Below are 19,369 nucleotides of genomic sequence, written 5' to 3' on the forward strand. Positions count from 1 at the left end.
TTTACACAGATGACTTCAATTTCTCAGCCCCCGTCTTCCCGTTCACCCACCCGTTCCTCTCCGCCCCTCGCAGGGGCGTTTGCTGGGGGGATAATTTTAGCAGCAGCTGTCCTAGCAGTCTATGCCGGAGTGTGGCCTTGTGAGGGGGTGTGGTCAGGGGGAAGTGTTTGAGCAGAGACAGGTGTCCGTCACCTCCTGAAACAGTCTGACAGGTGATAGCCGTCTGCTCATTCCTTTTATGTATATTTCTAATGAAATATGCTCATTTTTCACTTTATTAACATTACAGTTTAGGTAATCAGTGTTGGTCAGTATACTGTAGGTCTGTATAATGAAGGATGGTGGACTTATGTTTGTTTGACCTGGATTCTTTAACTCACAGTTACAAGTGTCACAGTTAGTCACATACTGTATATGTTCAGTATGCACCTTAATGAATTTGGAAAATTGTTGGCAAATAGCTAACCAACATTTGAATTAATATTTGCACATAAGATAGACATACAGTCCCTTCAAATAGTATTGAAACAGCAAGGTCAATTCCTTTGTTTTTGCTATACACTGAAGACATTTGAGTTTGAGGTCAAAATATGTACATGAGATCACAGATACGAAATTCAGCTTTTATTGCCAGGTGTTTTTTTATTTAGATTTGTTAACCAACTTAGAATATATCACCTTTTGTATCAGAAACTGCTGGCCTACCAGGCAAACAGACATCGAACAGGTCGACCAAAGAAAACAACAGCAGTTCATTACAGAAACATTGTGAGAACTGTGAAGAAAACCCCCAAAACATCAGTCAGTGACAAACAATCTCCACAGGGCAGGGGTGGAGGTATCTCAATCAACCTTTCAAAAAACATTACAATTTGCAAAGAAGTACAGAGATGAGCCACAAAAGTTCCGATGAGACTAAGATTAACCTCTACCAAAGTGATGGGAAGGCGGGAGGGATCCCGAGAAAGAAGGGATCTGCTCAAGATCCAGAACATACGAGCTCATCTGTGAAGCACGGTGGAGGAAGTGGCATGGCTTGGGCTTGCATGGTTGCTTCTGGAGTGGGCTCACTAATCTCTATTGAGGATGTAACTCATGATGGTAGCAGCAGGTGAATTCAAACTTGAAACTTTCTGTCTGCAAAATGCGTCCAAACTAATTGGGAGGAACTTCATCATGCAGCAAGACAATGACCCAGAACACACTGTCAACACAACAAAGGACAAGAAGAGGATATTAATGGGAACCCCCCCGAAACAAACAACAAGAGAAAGAGGCTGCAGTAAAAGTCTGGAAAATAATCACAAAAGAAGAATGCAACAGTTTGGTGATGTCAATGGGTGGCAGACTTGATGCAGTTATTGCAAGCAAGGGAAATGCTACCAAATATTAAGTGTTATTTACTATCATTTACTTAAATACTCTCTGTTCCAATACTTTTGCTCACCTGAATATTGGGTGGTCTGATACTAAAGGTGTTATGTTTAAAGTAGTTTAATACATCTAGGTGTAAGTATCAGGAAATAAATGCTGAAATTCTGAACTCTTGTCTTGTGTTCATCTTTTTATCTCAACCGCAAATGCATTCAGTGCATTGCAAAAACAAAGTAATTGACCTGTTCCAATACTTTTGGAGGGAACTTTAAATGAATCGAGTACAGGCCTTACACCCACTAGCAAGCATTGAGCACCAGACCTTGCTGGGAAGGGTTTCGAGCTCACTAGCTACTGAGAAAAATTGTGTCACTTATAAAAGTCATAACCTCAATTTGACCTGAAACATAATGCTTGTGAAACAGTTGGCTGTGTGGAAGCTGTGTAAAACTTTGGAAAAGTTTCTAAATTACCTGCCACCTTTTATCATAACATCCCTGTAAATAAACCATGACTTTGGTGATATTATTATGAAGGACCATATTTTCATTTGGCATGCATTATGTATCCTCAAATATCTCTTGCTGGTCATGTCACAGTAATTTTAGAAGCAAAGCCAAAACATTAGAGGAATTTGAATGATCTCCGCTCAAAAGAAAAAGGTTCAAAGTTACAAACAATTGTAATACTGTTTTACTTGGAATAATAAGTCCAGTAGACAGACATTCGTTAATCTGTAAAAGAAATGAGTCTCTCCATAACAGGCTAGGGAAAATAATATCCTCTGCTACCGACTGCCAACTTTCAGGAATGCAGCATATGAAGTTTAGTATTTTATTAAAGATTCAACTAAACAGGCTGAATCGAGCATTCATGTTTTTTCATTCATCTTTTGTTCATGTTGGGGCAGCAGTCTGGGGCAGTGACTTTCTGTGTGCTGTCCTTAGACCGTAGGCTCATCTGTCTGCTTTAGGACTTGACCTGACTTCCTGCTTGACAGCAGATCTTGGAATGTTTTCATTTCTATTTGAACCCTTTATCCCATTGACTATACACTCTGTGTATGGGCTGTAAGGAGAATACAGTTATGTTTATAGTCATTATAGTTCCCAGTAGTTTTCTAAACTGCAAGGACTGTCAAAGGACTGTCAAAGGACTGTCCTCATCGAGACTATAACCAAGCATTATTATTCGTCTGGGTAAAACGTAATGCTTAATTTTGAAAGATTAAGAAAGGAATGCAATGCTGGAATGATCACTGAGTAATATTTTGTTAGTAGCTTTTTGTGTGTACTTAAAAATCCGACTCATACAGTGGGCCCCAAATGTCTGAGACCACGTTGAAAATCTAATCCTGGAAATAAACAAAAAAAGCTATATAGTAACATACTTACAGTTTACGTTCATATCTCAGCACATGATGGGATCTCCACACATTTCAGAATGTCTGACAATCTTATGAATTCAGGTCCAAAAATAGCTTGGAACACGTGAAACATTTGGTGCTAAATTGAACATTACAACATAAGGGAAGCGATGCATACACAATCATTTTTTGTAATATCCCTTAAAACTGTATGCTGTCTTAATAAAAGATGGTTAATAGTCAGTAGTGAGCAAGATGGAAAGTAAGCATCCACCTCTTTATGAATGAATGCTGATACACTATTAAGTACTGTAGCTGAGAACTTGAGATTGTATGAGGCAGAAAGAAGGTACTTTAAGACCGGTCCTAAGGACTCACTAAGTATTCTTGGCTTCATTCCAGCTAAGCTCTTTGATTTGTCTTTACTGTTAACTAAATATTAAAATGTATTTGACATCACTTTAGTTGCTCATGGCCACTGCTTTAATAACAAATATAGTTGATCTATATGTATCCCTTCACTTATGTTGTGTTATATCCTAATTTTATTCAATATAATACCTGAATTGATCAGCCTAGTCACTGTTATCCAAATGTTATCCAAAATGCCCCTCCCAGTACTGTTCGTAGCCTACCGCTTCCCTTGACATGGAGTATGACATGCTAGTTATCCTTTAGTTGATTTTTAGGAGTGTAATGTAAACCTGTCTTTTGAGAGAGAGCACGGATGGAATGTGTGAGTCTACAGTATTTTTAAACGCTGCCTGTGTGCTTTGACATTGAAAAGGTTTGGTGCCAGAGTGTACTGTGTGTGTGTGTGTGTGTGTGTGTGTGTGTGTGTGTGAGAGTGTGTGTGCATGTGCGTGTGTGTGTGTGTGTATGTGTGTGTGTGTGTGTGTGTGTGTGTATAAACAGCTGTGTGTGAGCCTCGGAAGAATGCCACCACCGCTCCCTGAACGTTGGGCCTTTGTCTCCTCGTACAGCCTGCCTGTCGGCCGGGGTAAAAACTGAAGATGTTTGCCACATGTGCATAATAGTTCTCAGACTCTGTTTTTCACTAAGTGCTTGTGAAAGGACAGTATAACTAATGCTGTAAACACTCAATCTTATTGGGGTAAACAACACAACAAGTTACCTTATACATTCCTGTATACTAAACAGTCAACCTTATTGGGGTAAATGACGCTAAATGACGCAACAAGTTACCTTATACATTCCTGTATACTAAAAACTCAACCTTATTGGGGTAAACAACACAACAAGCTACCTTATACATTCCTGTATACTAAACACTCAACCTTATTGGGGTAAATGACACAACAAGTTAGCTTATACATTCCTGTATACTAAACAGTCAACCTTATTGGGGTAAATGACGCTAAATGACGCAACAAGTTACCTTATACATTCCTGTATACTAAAAACTCAACCTTATTGGGGTAAACAACACAACAAGCTACCTTATACATTCCTGTATGCGAAACAGTCAACCTTAATGTGGTAAATAAGTTTCCTTATACATTCCATACAAACACATAAAAAAGAAAAATGTAAAAGGTATTGGGATAGTGACAATTTTTGTTGTTTTTCTCCAGAACATTGTACTTAAAATGGAACAATCAATATGACCTTAGACTGCAGACTGTCAGTCTTAATTGAGAGTATTTACATCCATATTGAGTACATAGTACCATCAGGGAGCAAAGTTAATGGGGCTGCTGTGCTGTTTCTTGACCAGCAGCGTGTCATCATTTGTTTGTGGACAAGAAAGCTTAGTTGATTCTCGAGTTGATTCTAGGTGTGGAATTTGCATTTGGAGTCTGCTGCTGTTGTCAGTAAACAATTTGCTACTTCATATGGTGCAATAACTTTTTGCTTTCATGTATTTGGATAGATCTGAAGATTAATGCTCTTCTAGTAGTGCTTTCAGTGTTGTGTATATGTTAGAAGTATTGGATGAAACACATGTAATCATGTGGGCTGTACCACAACACAATGAGCGCCTGTTGTATACATCTGACTGTACCTTTAGCCCAGGTTTAAGAAAGGAAGCAGATATACACAGTGGGCAAAAGTTTGGCACGCTGAGATGTATTGCTTTCTGCAAAATGAATAACTATGGAAACCCTGACACCCAAGGCACTGGAATCCCTGTTAAAGCCCATGATTGTGTGAACTACTTTACTGGAATGAAAGTCATGATATTTGAAATATATCACAGCTTTAGTTATCATGAATAACTTTAAATGCACATGGCAGTACTACAGAGTGGTAATTATTCCTAAAACGCTTAAGTACACATGGCCCTGCTACTACAGAGTGGTAATTCTGACCAATCCCACATGTTTTAGATCACATTACTGCAGTGGCTGATTAGGCCATAAAGTCAGGAGGAATGTCTGGCATCAGTACAGAGCCGGTAGGCTCAAGTGACTATGCACTGTGATTTTGTTGGGTGCTCTGTCTATTTCTCACCTGAAAACATGAGAGGTCTGAAATAAATCAATTGTACATTCTGTACATGGTAGATGGATGTATAGAGTATGCACATACTCTTTGGCGTATAGAATGGTGATGCATACTTGTGCCATTTTTCATTCTTTGAGATAATAATTGTATGAAATAAAACAAATTTTCTTTTGTACACCATCTCTGTTATAGGGGCTATCCTTCAATACACTTCTATACACTCAGTGAGCACTTTATTAGGTATTTATTAGACTTAAGTTTTAGACATCTACTGCTGTAGCCTATCCACTTATGATGTTATGATGTGTTGTGTGTTCAGATGCTCTTCTGCATACCACCGTTGTAATGTGTGGTTATTTGCGTTACTGTCACCTTCCTGTCAGCTTTGACCAGTCTGACCATTCTGCTCCGATGTCTCTCATTAACAAGGCATTTCTGTCTGCAGAACTGCTGCTCATTGGATTGTTTTTTGCACCTTTTTTTGCAAACTGTAGAGACTAGTGTGGGTGAAAATCCCAGGAGATCAGCAGGTTTTGAGATGCTCAAATCATCAAAGTCACTTAGATCACATTTTTTCCCCATTTTGTTGGTTCATTAACTGAAGCTCCTGACCTGCATCTATTGCATTGCTGCCACACAATTGGCTGATTAGATTAATATGTAGGTCTAATAAAGTAAAAATGTTCCTAATAAAGTGAGTGTATATACCGATCGTAGCAGGACACATCATACAGCATGAGACAAGGTTCAAACTGAAATTTCTGACAGAAATGAGTAGGTGTCATAATTATAGGGAAATATAGGATTTTAATAGTATACATTCAGAGTACTTTTAGGGTGTCATTTTTATCTATGAAGAACAATGAATTTAAGTTTTGCTGTGGTAGGATGTGAAAGCTTTGAATCTCAACATCTCAGATCTACTCAGAATGCAGATAGAGCCTCATAATTCCAGTCGTGCAGATGCATTGTGTGAGTGGGGAAGTAAGCAACACAACATATATTAAAAGAAGAATTATGAGAATGCTATTGATTTTGTTAGACATTATTGGTGAAAAACTAGGCTATTGACTTTTTGACTCTAAGATGTCCGTTAAGCTAAATTGAACTAACATATTAAAATATTAGTAGAATAAAACTTGTGTAGTTGATATTTCTTTACATCCATTCAATGTGTATTGATTGCTATTTGCATTTGCATTTTATGAGGTTTCCAATGATTTGTAAATCATTTGTAATATACCATATGTCTGATAATAACTAAACCGCAAGTCTTTGAGTGTCAAACCCAAGTGGAAAATGTTTATGTGAAATTAAACATATCCTGGCACACCAGGATATGGGCTGTAACTATTTTATATTGTATCAAAATTTATTCTGGGGTGGGGGCTGTCAATATACCTTGTCCCGATGCATCGCTGCAGCCCGGGGTATGATCGAGTCACTGAGGGCAGCCGTGTGATGTGACTGTGAGTGTGAAGCCCTCGCACAGCTGCACGCGTACAGATGGCTGTCTGTTGAAGGAAAAACTCATGAAAAGTGGTTTGTTTTCATTTGCAGTGTATGCTGGCTTTGTTGTTCTCTCTTTTTCTACATTTGTCACACGATGCGGTTCATTAATTGTATCTTCGTCAGCTGTTGCCCAGCATCTGGGTTCATGAAAGCACTGTTTCATTTAAGATTCAGGGTTCTTTCAAGTTCATTCTCCAATGGCTTCATCTGGATACTTGTAAGGAAATTGTAGGAATAGGAATTTGCAATTAGTTCAATTTGATTTGATAAATATTCTATAACTTCCATTAGCACAGCTGTTTGCTTAATTATCCTCTATGCATATCTATGATTTGATGCTGTTGATTGTCTCAATATTCCAAATTTTCCCCAATGTCAGTGTTTACAATTACAATACGATTAAGATAATAAGAAAGCTTGCCATCCACAGTTTAATTGATTCCTTTGGGGGATTATCATTATTACACTCAGTGTAATAATGATAGCTTCACATACACATATTATAGGAATTGCTGTTATATAATAAGTTTTGACTTGCAGGGGTGTTGAACACAAGACCCTATTGGAAAGAGTGCTTGGCTAACAGGGTCATTTTAAAAAGATACAATCTCAATTTGAACATAATGCATGTGAAATGTTTCTTGAATGTGTTCTCAGAGTCTGTGTATTCACAGAATGTATGCTTAACATTTGCAGTGGGTCTCAGTCCCGTGTTTATTTTAATCCATGTGCCAGCATGTGCCAGCATAGTTGGCAAGAAATGGAGACGCAGGCAGTAGTTCCTTCAGATACACTGGTCATGCAGGGATGTGTGTCTTTCCGTATGGCATTTTTTCATGGTTTAGTCATCAATGGTGAATTCTGTCTCACCACTATAGCTCCTGAATCAGTATAAAAATAAGCTGTTCAGCTCCTGAGAATGTTTCACTTCAGACTTTTCCCCATTTCATTTTTCTATGGTAGTATACGGTATACTCATATCACTGTCTTGCAGTGATGTTCACAATGTTAGGAAAAGGTGTGCGTAATATTGCAAAAGCAGTTTCATAGCTCAGAGACTTGTCTGGACATAGATTTCATGACAGCAGAAGTGGTTATTACAATCACGAGGCTACATTTCTGTGGCTGGGGCATCTGAAGGATTTGTCCATGGGCAGCCGGAGAGGCCAGGGCTCAGTTAGAGGGCTGCATCCTGACCCCATCCCAACGGGGCCTGAAGGTATGGTGCAGTCTGGTCCTGCATCAGGCCTATCATTACATTACATTGAATTACATTACATTTGGCAGACGCTCTTATCCAGAGCGATGTACAGTTAATTAGATTAAGCAGGAGACAATGCTCCCCTGGAGCAATGCAGGGTTAAGGGCCTTGCTCAATGGCCCAACGGTTGTGCGGATCTTATTGTGGCTACACCGGGAATCGAACTGCCGACCTTGCGGGTCCCAGTCATGTACCTTAACCACTACGCTACAGGCCGCACCAAGCCCTAACCACTACGCTCAGGCCAGATCGGACCCACTGCCAGAAGTTTAAGTATACAGCACAGCAGTAATAAACTTATTTACATAATATTTAAAAGAAGGAATACTGCATTCAAGCTAGCTGGCTAGCCTATTCTGATCAATCCCAACATCATCACATTTAACAGAAGAATTTGACAGAAGCTGCTGGCTCACCTGTTCTAATCATTACAAACATTAATTAATTAATTAATTCATTCATTCATTATCCTGAACACAGGGGGGCTGGAGCCTATCCCCGCATACCCATTACAAACATTGAGATAAAAATTATTTTACTATTTCACAAAATACATGCAAACACAGTGAAAGAAGGAGGACGTCATTCTGTGCAGACTGTTGTAGAGGTGAAAAATCTTGTCAAAAGGAGTGAAAATCTTAACCCCAAGTTTAACCCCTTAAAAGTCACACCAGCCGAAATTCAGGCCAGAGTGGGATTTTTTGCGTTCATTCCTTTTTTCACTGTGCAATTTTAAATAGATATGGTTACTGATATATGGTTTGAAAGTGTTAAAGCTCACGGTTCTATCTGTATTAACTATTTCATGATGCCATTGCTTTGGAGGCAACAGGTCCTTATTTTGTAACGTGGGGTAGAAAAACAAGTCAGGGTGGCCTCACATGATTTGCATTTTGGGAATCTACAAACTACACAAATCAGGGTAATGTCAGTGTCCTTTTCACAAACAGTGTCCAGTGAACCAAATCCATAATAGTTCCAAAAACTACTCAGAGAAACATCAATAGAATTCCTCTCTGGACAAATGACCATTTTTGTCCATTTCACTGTTGCATACGTACACAAAAGTGCTTAAGTACATAGGAATGCGATTATCTACATTTTGTATAGGCTCTCTGGAACATGATCAGTGCCACTAGAGGGAGAGTTAGGGAACAGGTGACAGGCAGGGGGGATAAAAACTGTTTTATCATTTACTAAGCAATCTATAGTATTTTAGACCTGATGCACACCCCATAATGTCATAATTCATGTGTCATTTTGGAGTGTCCAAATGTCCTTTTTCAAAACCTGCCTAGACATAGCTTAGAAAAAGCAATGCAGAATTTCTGGTGATTTATTGTCATAAAATTAGCAAGGGATTTGTCCTGAGGTTTTTCTGTAGTTCCATTGTGTTTCTAAGCCCACGAGACATGAGCATCTGTATCCATTCAAATACTAAACATTTTCCACTGTGTTTGAGCATCTGTAACTTTGTTTTAGTAATATTTAGAGTAATTCTGGCTTTTGATAATGCTAGTAACCATTGGTAGTAACCATTTTATTTTGGGTATGTCATTTTCAAGTGTTAATAAAAGAGGTGATAGTTAAAAAGGTTAACAGAAGAAAAAACCTGTTTAAAAAGTGAGTATGAAAGTCAATAGGGCTGTTTGAATTTGCTAGTTGAGCATTACGGCAAACTCAAACAAAATCTAGAAACTTTGCTTTTTCACCATTGTTATTTCAGCAATCGGGCTCTATCAGGTTCAGGATTAATATCTGGCTTGAGCTGGTTCAGGTCAGGATCTGAAGTTTCCACGTTTAGGCCTCATCTCGATGAAGACGTCTAGGCTCAGCTGACATCTGCATACCACCTTGTGACGTCACTGACATACAGTGCATCTGGAAAGTATTCACAGCGCTTCACTTTTCCCACATTTTGTTATGTTACAGCCTTATTCCAAAATGGAATAAATTCATTTTTTTCCTCAAAATTCTACACACAACACCCCATAGTGACAACATGAAAGAAATTTTTGCAAATTTATTTAAAAAAAAAAAACTAAGAAATCACATGTACATAAGTATTCACAGCCTTTGCCATGAAGCTCAAAATTGAGCTGAGGTGCATCCTGTTTCCACAGATCAACCTTGAGATGTTTCTACAGCTTAATTGGAGTCCACCTGTGGTAAATTCAGTTGATTGGACATTATTTGGAAAGGCACACACCTGTCTATATAAGGTCCCACAGTTGACAGTGCATGTCGGAGCACAAACCAAGCATGAAGTCAAAGGAATTGTCTGTAGACCGCCGAGACAGGATTGTCTTGAGGCACAAATCTGGGGAAGGGTACAGAAAAAATTCTGCTGCTTTGAAGGTCCCAATGAGCACAGTGGCCTCCATCATCTGTAAATGGAGGAAATTCGGAACCATCAGGACTCTTCCTAGAGCTGGCCACCCGTCTAAACTGAGCAATCGGGGGAGAAGGGCCTTAGTCAGGGAGATGACCAAGGTCACTCTGTCAGAGCTCCAGCGTTCCTCTGTGGAGAGAGGAGAACCTTCCAGAAGGACAACCATCTCGGCAGCAATCCACCAATCAGGCCTGTATGGTAGAGTGGCCAGACGGAAGCCACTCCTTAGTAAAAGGCACATGGCAGCCCGCCTGGAGTCAGCCGAAAGGCACCTGAAGGACTCTCAGACCATGAGAAACAAAATTTTCTGGTCTGATGAGACAAAGATTGAAAGATTGAACCAGGCGTCATGTTTGGAGGAAACCAGGCACCGCTCATCACCTGGCCAATACCATCCCTACAGTGAAGCATGGTGGTGGCAGCATCATGCTGTGGGGATGTTTTTCAGCGGCAGGAACTGGGAGACTAGTCAGGATTGAGGGAAAGATGAATGCAGCAATGTACAGAGACATCCTGGATGAAAACTTGCTCCAGAGCGCTCTTGACCTCAGACTGGGGCGACGGTTCATCTTTCAGCAGGACAACGACCCTAAGCACACAGCCAAGATATCAAAGGAGTGGCTTCAGGACAACTCTGTGAATGTCCTTGAGTGGCCCAGCCAGAGCCCAGACTTGAATCCGATTGAACATCTCTGGAGAGATCTGAAAATGGCTGTGCCTGATGGAGCTTGAGAGGTGCTGCAAAGAGGAATGGGTGAAACTGCCCAAAGATAGGTGTGCCAAGCTTGTGGCATCATTTTCAAAAAGATTTGAGGCTGTAATTGCTGCCAAAGGTGCATCAACAAAGTATTGAGCAAAGGCTGTGAATACTTATGTACATGTGATTTCTTAGTTTTTTATTTTTAATAGATTAGCAAAAATTTCCAAAAAACTTCTTTCATGTTGTCATTATGGGGTGTTGTGTGTAGAATTTTGAGGAAAAAAATGAATTTATTCCATTTTGGAATAAGGCTGTAACATAACAAAATGTAGGAAAAGTGAAGCGCTGTGAATACTTTCCGGATGCACTGTATGTACCTGGTTCCCTGCTGACCTGGTGCATTCTGGGAGTGTGCATGCTTAGAAGCTATTACTGCCAGGGACCTATCCAACAGCAACAGGGACAGAGCATTCCAAATTCAGGGAACAGGAAAATGTTTATTTTATTATAAAAAGACACATTCTGCTCTGTTTTGTGTTTGCATAAAGACCCTTGTCTAAATACAAATGTGTCTCCAACTGTCTGAACACGTAACAAATACTAAATGGTAACTAAGACCCATATAAAATCCATCTCTTTGAAGATGAAAATTCTAAATGAAGATGTACGCTCATTCCCATATAGGCCTAATGCTACAGCCAGCATGTTTGAGTGTTATGTTATTCTGTCACATCCATATACAGTCATATGCAATAATATCTTGAGGAACAGAAGCAAACCTGAACTGTAAATGTTAAACATGAGACCTTTCTTCAATTTTTAAACAAAGATTGCTTTTTATTTTCATTTTGCTGTTTATAAATGATAATAATGAAACAGGCCCTGTGCAAAAGTTTGGGAAGCATTTTGGATTATTCTCTGGCAGTTTTTAAAAAGATGATGTCATACATGCAAGGAGGCCAAAGAATATTTCTGATCTAGCGGTGTTCTGCTCGGAAGAATGGGAGGAAATTCCAAAAGCGAGAATTGAAAGACTCTAGAGGCTACAGGAAGTGTTTGCAAGCTGCTACAGTTGCCCGAGGAGGAGTTACGAAGTCCTAACTGACAGGTTTCCCAAACTATTGCACAGGAGCTTTTTCCTTTTTTTTTTTTTTGTAACTGCAAAAAATGTCAATAAAAAACCTTGCTTTTATAATTTGAAGAAATGTGTCATGTCTTTTACCATTTACCATTTAGAGGTCAGGTTCGCTTCTGTTCACCAAGAAATTAATTGTAAAAGGCTTTTTTACCAGGGGTGAAATTTTTGCATAAAACTGTACTTTACACTAAGATCTGCCGTCTTTCCGAACTGTGGGATGTATTATAGTACTAGATACAAGGTAACGCCCAACCAATTTCAGTAATTGCTAGTTTTACTTGTATAAATTGCTATTTTATCAATTAGCTGTGATTCAAGATGTAATTACCACAAATAGTTACAAGTAAACAAACCCGAAAGGGGCAATTATCAGTTGTTTTCCAGCTTGTTTAACAATGTTACACCACAGCTAGTGTTTATGAGTGTGGTGAATGGCGGGACAGGAAGGTGCAGGAAGGGGGGGCAGGTCATCAGGGGGCGACAGGATTACGGTGGGTTATTTGGGCAGGCGTGAGTACCAGTGGAGGGGTTTGGTGGGGCATCAGGGGGCGACAGGATTACGGTGGGTTATTTGGGCAGGTGTGAGTACCAGTGGAAGAGTTTGGTGGGGCATCAGGGGGCAACAGGATTACGGTGGGTTATTTGGGCAGGCGTGAGTACCAGTGGAGGGGTTTGGTGGGGCATCAGGGGGCGACAGGATTACGGTGGGTTATTTGGGCAGGCGTGAGTACCAGTGGAGGGGTTTGGTGGGGCATCAGGGGGCGACAGGATTACGGTGGGTTATTTGGGCAGGTGTGAGTACCAGTGGAGGGGTTTGGTGGGGCATCAGGGGGCGACAGGATTACGGTGGGTTATTTGGACAGGTGTGAGTACCAGTGGAGGGGTTTGGTGGGGCATCAATGGGGCAGCTTTGTTTCAGAACTGCCAGACTTGGTAAGGAGTGTGGTTTTTTAGGGGGACAGAAACTGTCCCATCCTGCAGGAGACACAGCAACCCCGTTATAGCGGTTCCAATGTTCTGTGAGCGTACCGTAACAGACAAAAGTTCCGTCTCTCACCCCCAAACTTTGTTGTATTCCATTCAGATTCTTTGCGTTGCCCCTCACTTTTCATTTTTGGATGGAGTGAAATATTAAAATGAGTGATTAGCGTTAGATTCTAATGCCAGCGTGACAGGAAAAGGCTTGCTTTAATTTATGCTGACTACGACTTCAATTGCTCCTGTCAAAGCACTCATGCTCTTATCCTGTCTGGGCCATAGACCCCTGAGTCTATTAACACAAGACTCACATCACCACCAGCTATTTCATGTACCAGTAATGACACACCCTCATTTTAAGGAAGGTCACAGAACATTACATTGTAAGCGGGGGCTTTTATTTTGGTAACTATGATTGAACTGGTAAAGAGGGAATACAATTTTTGGTCTTCCAAGTCAAAATCAGCTGAAGGTTCTCAACATTCAAGCAACTGTTTTAGTTGGTTGAAATCGCTTACTGTACTACTACTTGAAGAAGTAACTGACATGTTCGTAATTAAGTTTCAGTCCATGCACCTCTTCCATGCATAGTTGTGCTACTATCATTCAGTAGCACAACTAAGCTGCATCTTTAAAAGATCTTCATATCCCTGTGGGGGAGATATTGACTTAAATGTCCCAGCGGATATGAGCGAGCGTAAAACAGGGCAGTTTGTGTTGTTACATCTTAGTGTTGTCATATTCTGTCATATTCAAGAGGAGGTCTGGGCTTCAGAAGGAAATCTGATCATCCATGCTTCTCTGTAAATCCAGAAGCACTGCTAATGCATATTTATGGACCATTAGGACAATAAATGACTGAATGATTTAGTTTATTTCAGTTCTGATCTTACCTCATAACAACATCTATTATAAGCGATAAGACTGTCTTCTTACCATTGAACTCCAATAGTTTTGAGAGCTTCTGTTTACCACAGCCAACCAAAAGGTCTTATTAAGACTACAGTCAATCAAAAGGTATAAAGAACACCTCAGCCAATCGGATGGTCTGATAAAGATCACCGCAGCCAATCAGGAGGTCTTGAGACACATAAAGAAGCTGAAAGTTTCCTTCAGCACCAGCTCGTTGGCTCATAAATCATCAGCGGGAACAATGAAGCTGTTTTGACCTCCACAGGTCCTTACTCTTACTGCCTGTGCTGGCAGTGAAAGATCAACAACATGCAAGATGTTACCACTGTACAGTTCTTCTCAAATAATATTTTAGGCATCCTATTTTTATATTATTTTCATTGTGATACTCAATCCAAGGAGAACTTAGAATGCATTCTACTGGACTTTATTGTCATGTATAATTAGTTTGTCTGATGCTTTATAGTAAAAATAACACAAAAATACCCAATTGTCATTGTGACAACAATAGAAAATGTCTGGTCAAATTAGGTACAATTGTCATAAAGTATCAGTTATCCATAGCCATGCACATCAAGTCTAGTTCACACAGTAAGCTTTGGCTCAGGGAGTAGAGTTACAGCATGTCAGGGAGTAGAGTAGCCACAGTAAGACCGCACAGCCATTGGGCCATTGGGCTCTTGAGCAAGGCCCTTAACCCTGCCTTGCTCCAGGGGAGGATTGTCTCCTGCTTAGTCTAATCAAATGTAGGTCGCTCTGGATAAGAGCGTCTGCCAAATGCCAATAATGTAATGTAATGTCATAAACTAGAAATGAGGCATGATGATAGAGATATGATAAAGACCACAACATCCAGATGGAGATATACTAAGTATAACAGGAACGTGTCAGAAGAGCAAGATACAGGTGATGCATGAGAAATGTACATGTGGGGTATCCCTGCAGAGGAGCAAGATAAAGCAGGTGAAAGTGCAGTCTGAAGAGATTAGTGTTCAGATAGCGCTGGAAAACTGGCAGTGTCCGAGTGGTTAGTGAGCAGGGATGGATCAGCACGTATATTGTCAGCTTTACTACCCTGCCTGCTGCACTTCTTCCTGAGAGAACATCATTTTTACCAAGGAAATGCACTTCAGGTTTAAGCATCACTCGCACAGAAAGTGGAGGATGAAAAATAAACTTCTCACTGAATAATTGTCTGTTTGGTTTTCCATGCCACTTCATTTGGTAATGGGTTTAAATAAGCTTTAGAAGTGGCTGGGCTTTAAGTGCTGTAAGTTTTTTCTGCCTTATATTACAGTTGCATAAAAAAAAAAATCTTTCCATTCCCTTTTTCCCCTCCCTTCATATTTTAACATTGTCTCTCACAGTTCTATATTACTGTAATAGTTTTGGTATCTGGAAAAATGTCTTATACCAGGCAAATGTCTTACTTACAGTATGCTTACTGTTAAAAATAAGTACATGGGTGATATAGATAAATGTGTGATATGTATGCTTAATATTGGTTTAGATGACAATAATAATGTAGGCTTACTGAAAACTGGACCTATGTTGTTTTCTAGGAAAAACGGAAAAGACAAACAGAAATTGAAGATAAGAGAAGACAGTTGGAGGACCTTATTTTGCAGCTACAGCACCTCAAGGTAACTGTTCTTCAGAGCAATAGAGTATACTTTATTTCCATTTAAAGTGTAAGATCACAAATATGTGAGTAGAATAAACCTATTGCATTTTAATTTTAAGGGAACCTGGTGTACGCATGGTAGTATACAGTATATGTGCTCAATTTGAAATTATTTAGATACCAAATACACCAATATAGTGAAATATGATGAGAAATGTATGACAGGCAATTTCTAAGGTGATTTTCTCCTTTTCAGATCATTAGTACAGTAAAATAATATCCTATGTGTATTTAATGAAAGGGTCTGAAACTGATAAGGGTCTGTGAACAGAGAGATTTTAAACGTTCTGGCTCCTCTGAGTGTTTAGTCACACATACACATATGGACAAAATTATAAGTTCTTATAGATTTCAGTCAGATATGAAAGCTGGAAACTCATTTCAGAAAGAAGTAACCTAGTAAAAACAAACTGCAAAGACTTATGGGAATCGCTGGAATTATTCATCTAGCAATAAGTGTGGCTGCATTTGTAGGAAATTGTTCTGTATGCATTTTATGCCAATTACATTTCACAAAAACTAATCTAACCCAATAAAGAACGTTTCTTGAAAGAGGCTTTGTTCGTTTCCTCCAGGGAGAGTTTCTTTGAGGAAATGGAAATGATTTCCAGTGACTGCAACAACCAGATAAACAGCAACCCATGGGACAGTTTAGAGGGGGAAAATCTCAGTGCAATCTGAACAAAACTCAGGCCTGAGTTGGGAGAGAATACTGGCATATACTGAGGTTGTTGGTTAAATGAAAAGTTAATGACTGAGGTATTCTTTTCAAATGTTAAACTAGAATGTGAGTCAAGAAAAAAATGTTTTGATTTTTGTATAGCCCTTTAAAACTGAGCATTATTGGGTCCTCCTGGAACTTGGAAAGAACATGCAACCAGGATATGGAATGTTTGTTTAATAGTGGGTGGCGTAAACTCAGTCTGGAGCTAGTTCTCATCGGAAAGGTTGTTGGGTTGTGACATCTTCTAACCTTATTTATGGGAGTAACTTCCAGGCCTTTTTCAAATTATGTGAAAAAAACAAGTGTATGGTTCATCTTTAGGGTTGGTTCTGTGGTATACACTAGAGACTCACAACTTCTCTGCATAGGAAGTCCACTCCAAGCACAGTCCAAGTTTAAATGGCACCTTGGGTGTTTCTTGTTCCAGGAAATAAAATGCATGCATTTAAAGTATATAATTGAAGTCTGCATTTAAACATTCACCTCCTACAGGAAATTGTGGGTGTGTTTGCAAAGACTAAATACTCTTTTGGGGGTTTATTTTCAAATTCCAGCAAACCTTTCAAGATTAAGGACAGGCTTTTAAAATTATATTACTGTATATAGTAAATTGTTTCAAAAAACAGTATACCTTTTAGGTTTACTTCAAGGTTCCTACCCATTCAGTATTGTTGTTATAGTGTCCAGTGCCTCTTTAACAAAAAACATTTACAAAATGGTTGCTATACATAATTTCTGTCGCCCCAGAACACAAGGCATGCTACCTTCCACTCCTTCAGCAGGTGAAGAAATTCCTTCCCAAAAAAAATAAAAAAATACCTAGTTTGGGAATGACATTCTATGACAGTTATGTCTGTCAGAGAAAATGTGTTAAAGTGTCTGAAGTGTTCCTTTGAATAAAAAAAGAAAATAAAAAAACAGATGACTTCATTCACTCATGGTGGAAAAAAGGAAACAGTTTAATCCTGTTCAGGCGTAGTTATAACATTTACCCGTTTTGGAATGTCTTCCTCCTGTTTCCACATAAAGACAAAAGTGGAGAGGAAAAGTTACTGTAGTAAAGCTAAATCTATGATGAAAGTTTAAAACCTTGGTAAAATTTAATTATAACACTGACCAAACTTTTGAAAGGAAACAATTCTACCTCAGTCTGTAAAATGTTCCCAGACCCCCAAACTAGAATGTGGTTTTGTGATTACATTTTTAAACTTTGGCCACAGTTTAAAATGCATACATATCGGTAACATGGAGAAAAAAAAAAAGCAAGAATAGTGGGGTATGTTTTAGCACCGCACATTGCCATTTCCTGAATCTCACGTTGACATTTGGCAGTTTGTGCTCACATTTACAACAGCCTGTTAAACATATCAGCCACATTCCTACCATACTGGAGGGTGCTGGAGCAGCTCTGTCAACTCGCCATGAAAAGAGCTGAGGAGCAAGGGCCGAGGATTCTGGGATGGATGAAAAGAAATGAAAATAGTGAATCACTTGTGTAAAATTTAACATAGTCCTTGCCATGTGAAATAGCTATCAAGGCATGAAGGCACATGGTGATGTGTTTCTACTCTGGGCCTGAAACTCACTGACACCATATATAGTAAAGTTGAAAGTAGGAAAAGTGCCTAAAAAGGTACAAATGCTTGTCACTAGGGCAGTTTGTACCCAAAGACAACATTACTGTACCTTCAGCGTACATTCAGGAAATTTGATTTGACAAAAAATGTACCTCCAATGTCACTTCATTTCATGACATTGTTGTGTTATTGATATTGATATTGTTGTTGTTATTATCAGTGTGGATAGCGTAGTGCTCAAACCTCTTGTTGTGTTATTGATATTGATATTGTTGTTATTATGGGTGTAGGTAGCATAGTGCTCAAACCTCATGTTGTGTTATTGATATTGATATTGTTGTTATTATCGGTGTAGATAGCATAGAGCCCTAACCTCTTGTTGTGTTATTGATATTGATATTGTTGTTATTATGGGTCTAGATTGCGTAGAGCCCTAACTTCTTGTCCTGTGTCCTGTGAAGTCGAAGGCGATGAGGGAGCGCTGGCTCCTGCAGGGGGCGCCAGCGGGGACGAAGGAGGAAGAGGAGGGACGGAGGAGACAGGCGGAGCTCGACGAGACGCAGGTGAAGAAGCTGGAGGACACTATTCACAGGTACCTGACCTCTGACTCCTGACCTCTCACCCCTAGCCTCCTGCTATTCACTGGTACACGCACCCCTGACAGAGTGCACATGATCCTGACCTCTTCCTCTTCACAGCTTGTAGAGAAACAACTGACATCAATCAGAGGTTCCTCTCCCAGCCAGAGAGGAGGCTAAATCTGAGACACAGACACACTGACGGCTGCTTGAGTCGATGCTGTGACCAGACTACATGTATGCAAAAAGCAGAAGTTGTTGGTGCTTGGGACATGTCTGCTAAAAAGATTTTTTTTTTTGAAAAACAGAGAAGTAATAAACATAATTATGAACATTTATCAATCTCTTGCTAAACATATAATTTGTTTCTGAACATTAAGTCATTTTCCAGTCTCGATTTGCTTGAACATCAAAGTCTGGCAACCGCCTTTCAGTTAATCTGGTAATTTAATTTTGTTTGGGTTATTCCAGATGTGAGCTGAGCTTAAATAGCTGTACTGTAAATAGCTGTTTCAGATCACGTAAATCAAAGAAAAGAGTAGTATAAGTTATTGGCCTTCATATTTTTCTCTCCATGAGTTTGGGTGAGAAATACAAGCATTCTCCTTTCTTTGTTCTGTCAGTAAAGCTCTTTAAATGCCCGCCGTAAGCGTGGAAGTGAAGTGTGGTGGCGGTGGCATGTCATATTTGCAGAAGAGACCTCA

General features: G+C 39.6%; 1 protein-coding gene across 1 annotated transcript in view; it reads left to right on the top strand.

Annotated features, from left to right (window-relative positions):
• The window catches only part of LOC133141714 (PALM2-AKAP2 fusion protein), a 134,853-nt gene that overhangs the window by 31,402 nt on the left and 84,082 nt on the right, over window positions 1-19,369 (top strand). Inside the window, exons 4-5 of the mRNA XM_061262368.1 lie at window positions 15,665-15,745; window positions 18,549-18,679. Of these exons, the coding sequence (XP_061118352.1) occupies window positions 15,665-15,745; window positions 18,549-18,679 (212 nt within the window). The remainder of the gene's footprint in view (window positions 1-15,664; window positions 15,746-18,548; window positions 18,680-19,369) is intronic.

The sequence above is a fragment of the Conger conger genome, chromosome 12, assembly GCF_963514075.1.
Source record: "Conger conger chromosome 12, fConCon1.1, whole genome shotgun sequence".
Taxonomy (NCBI): domain Eukaryota; kingdom Metazoa; phylum Chordata; class Actinopteri; order Anguilliformes; family Congridae; genus Conger; species Conger conger.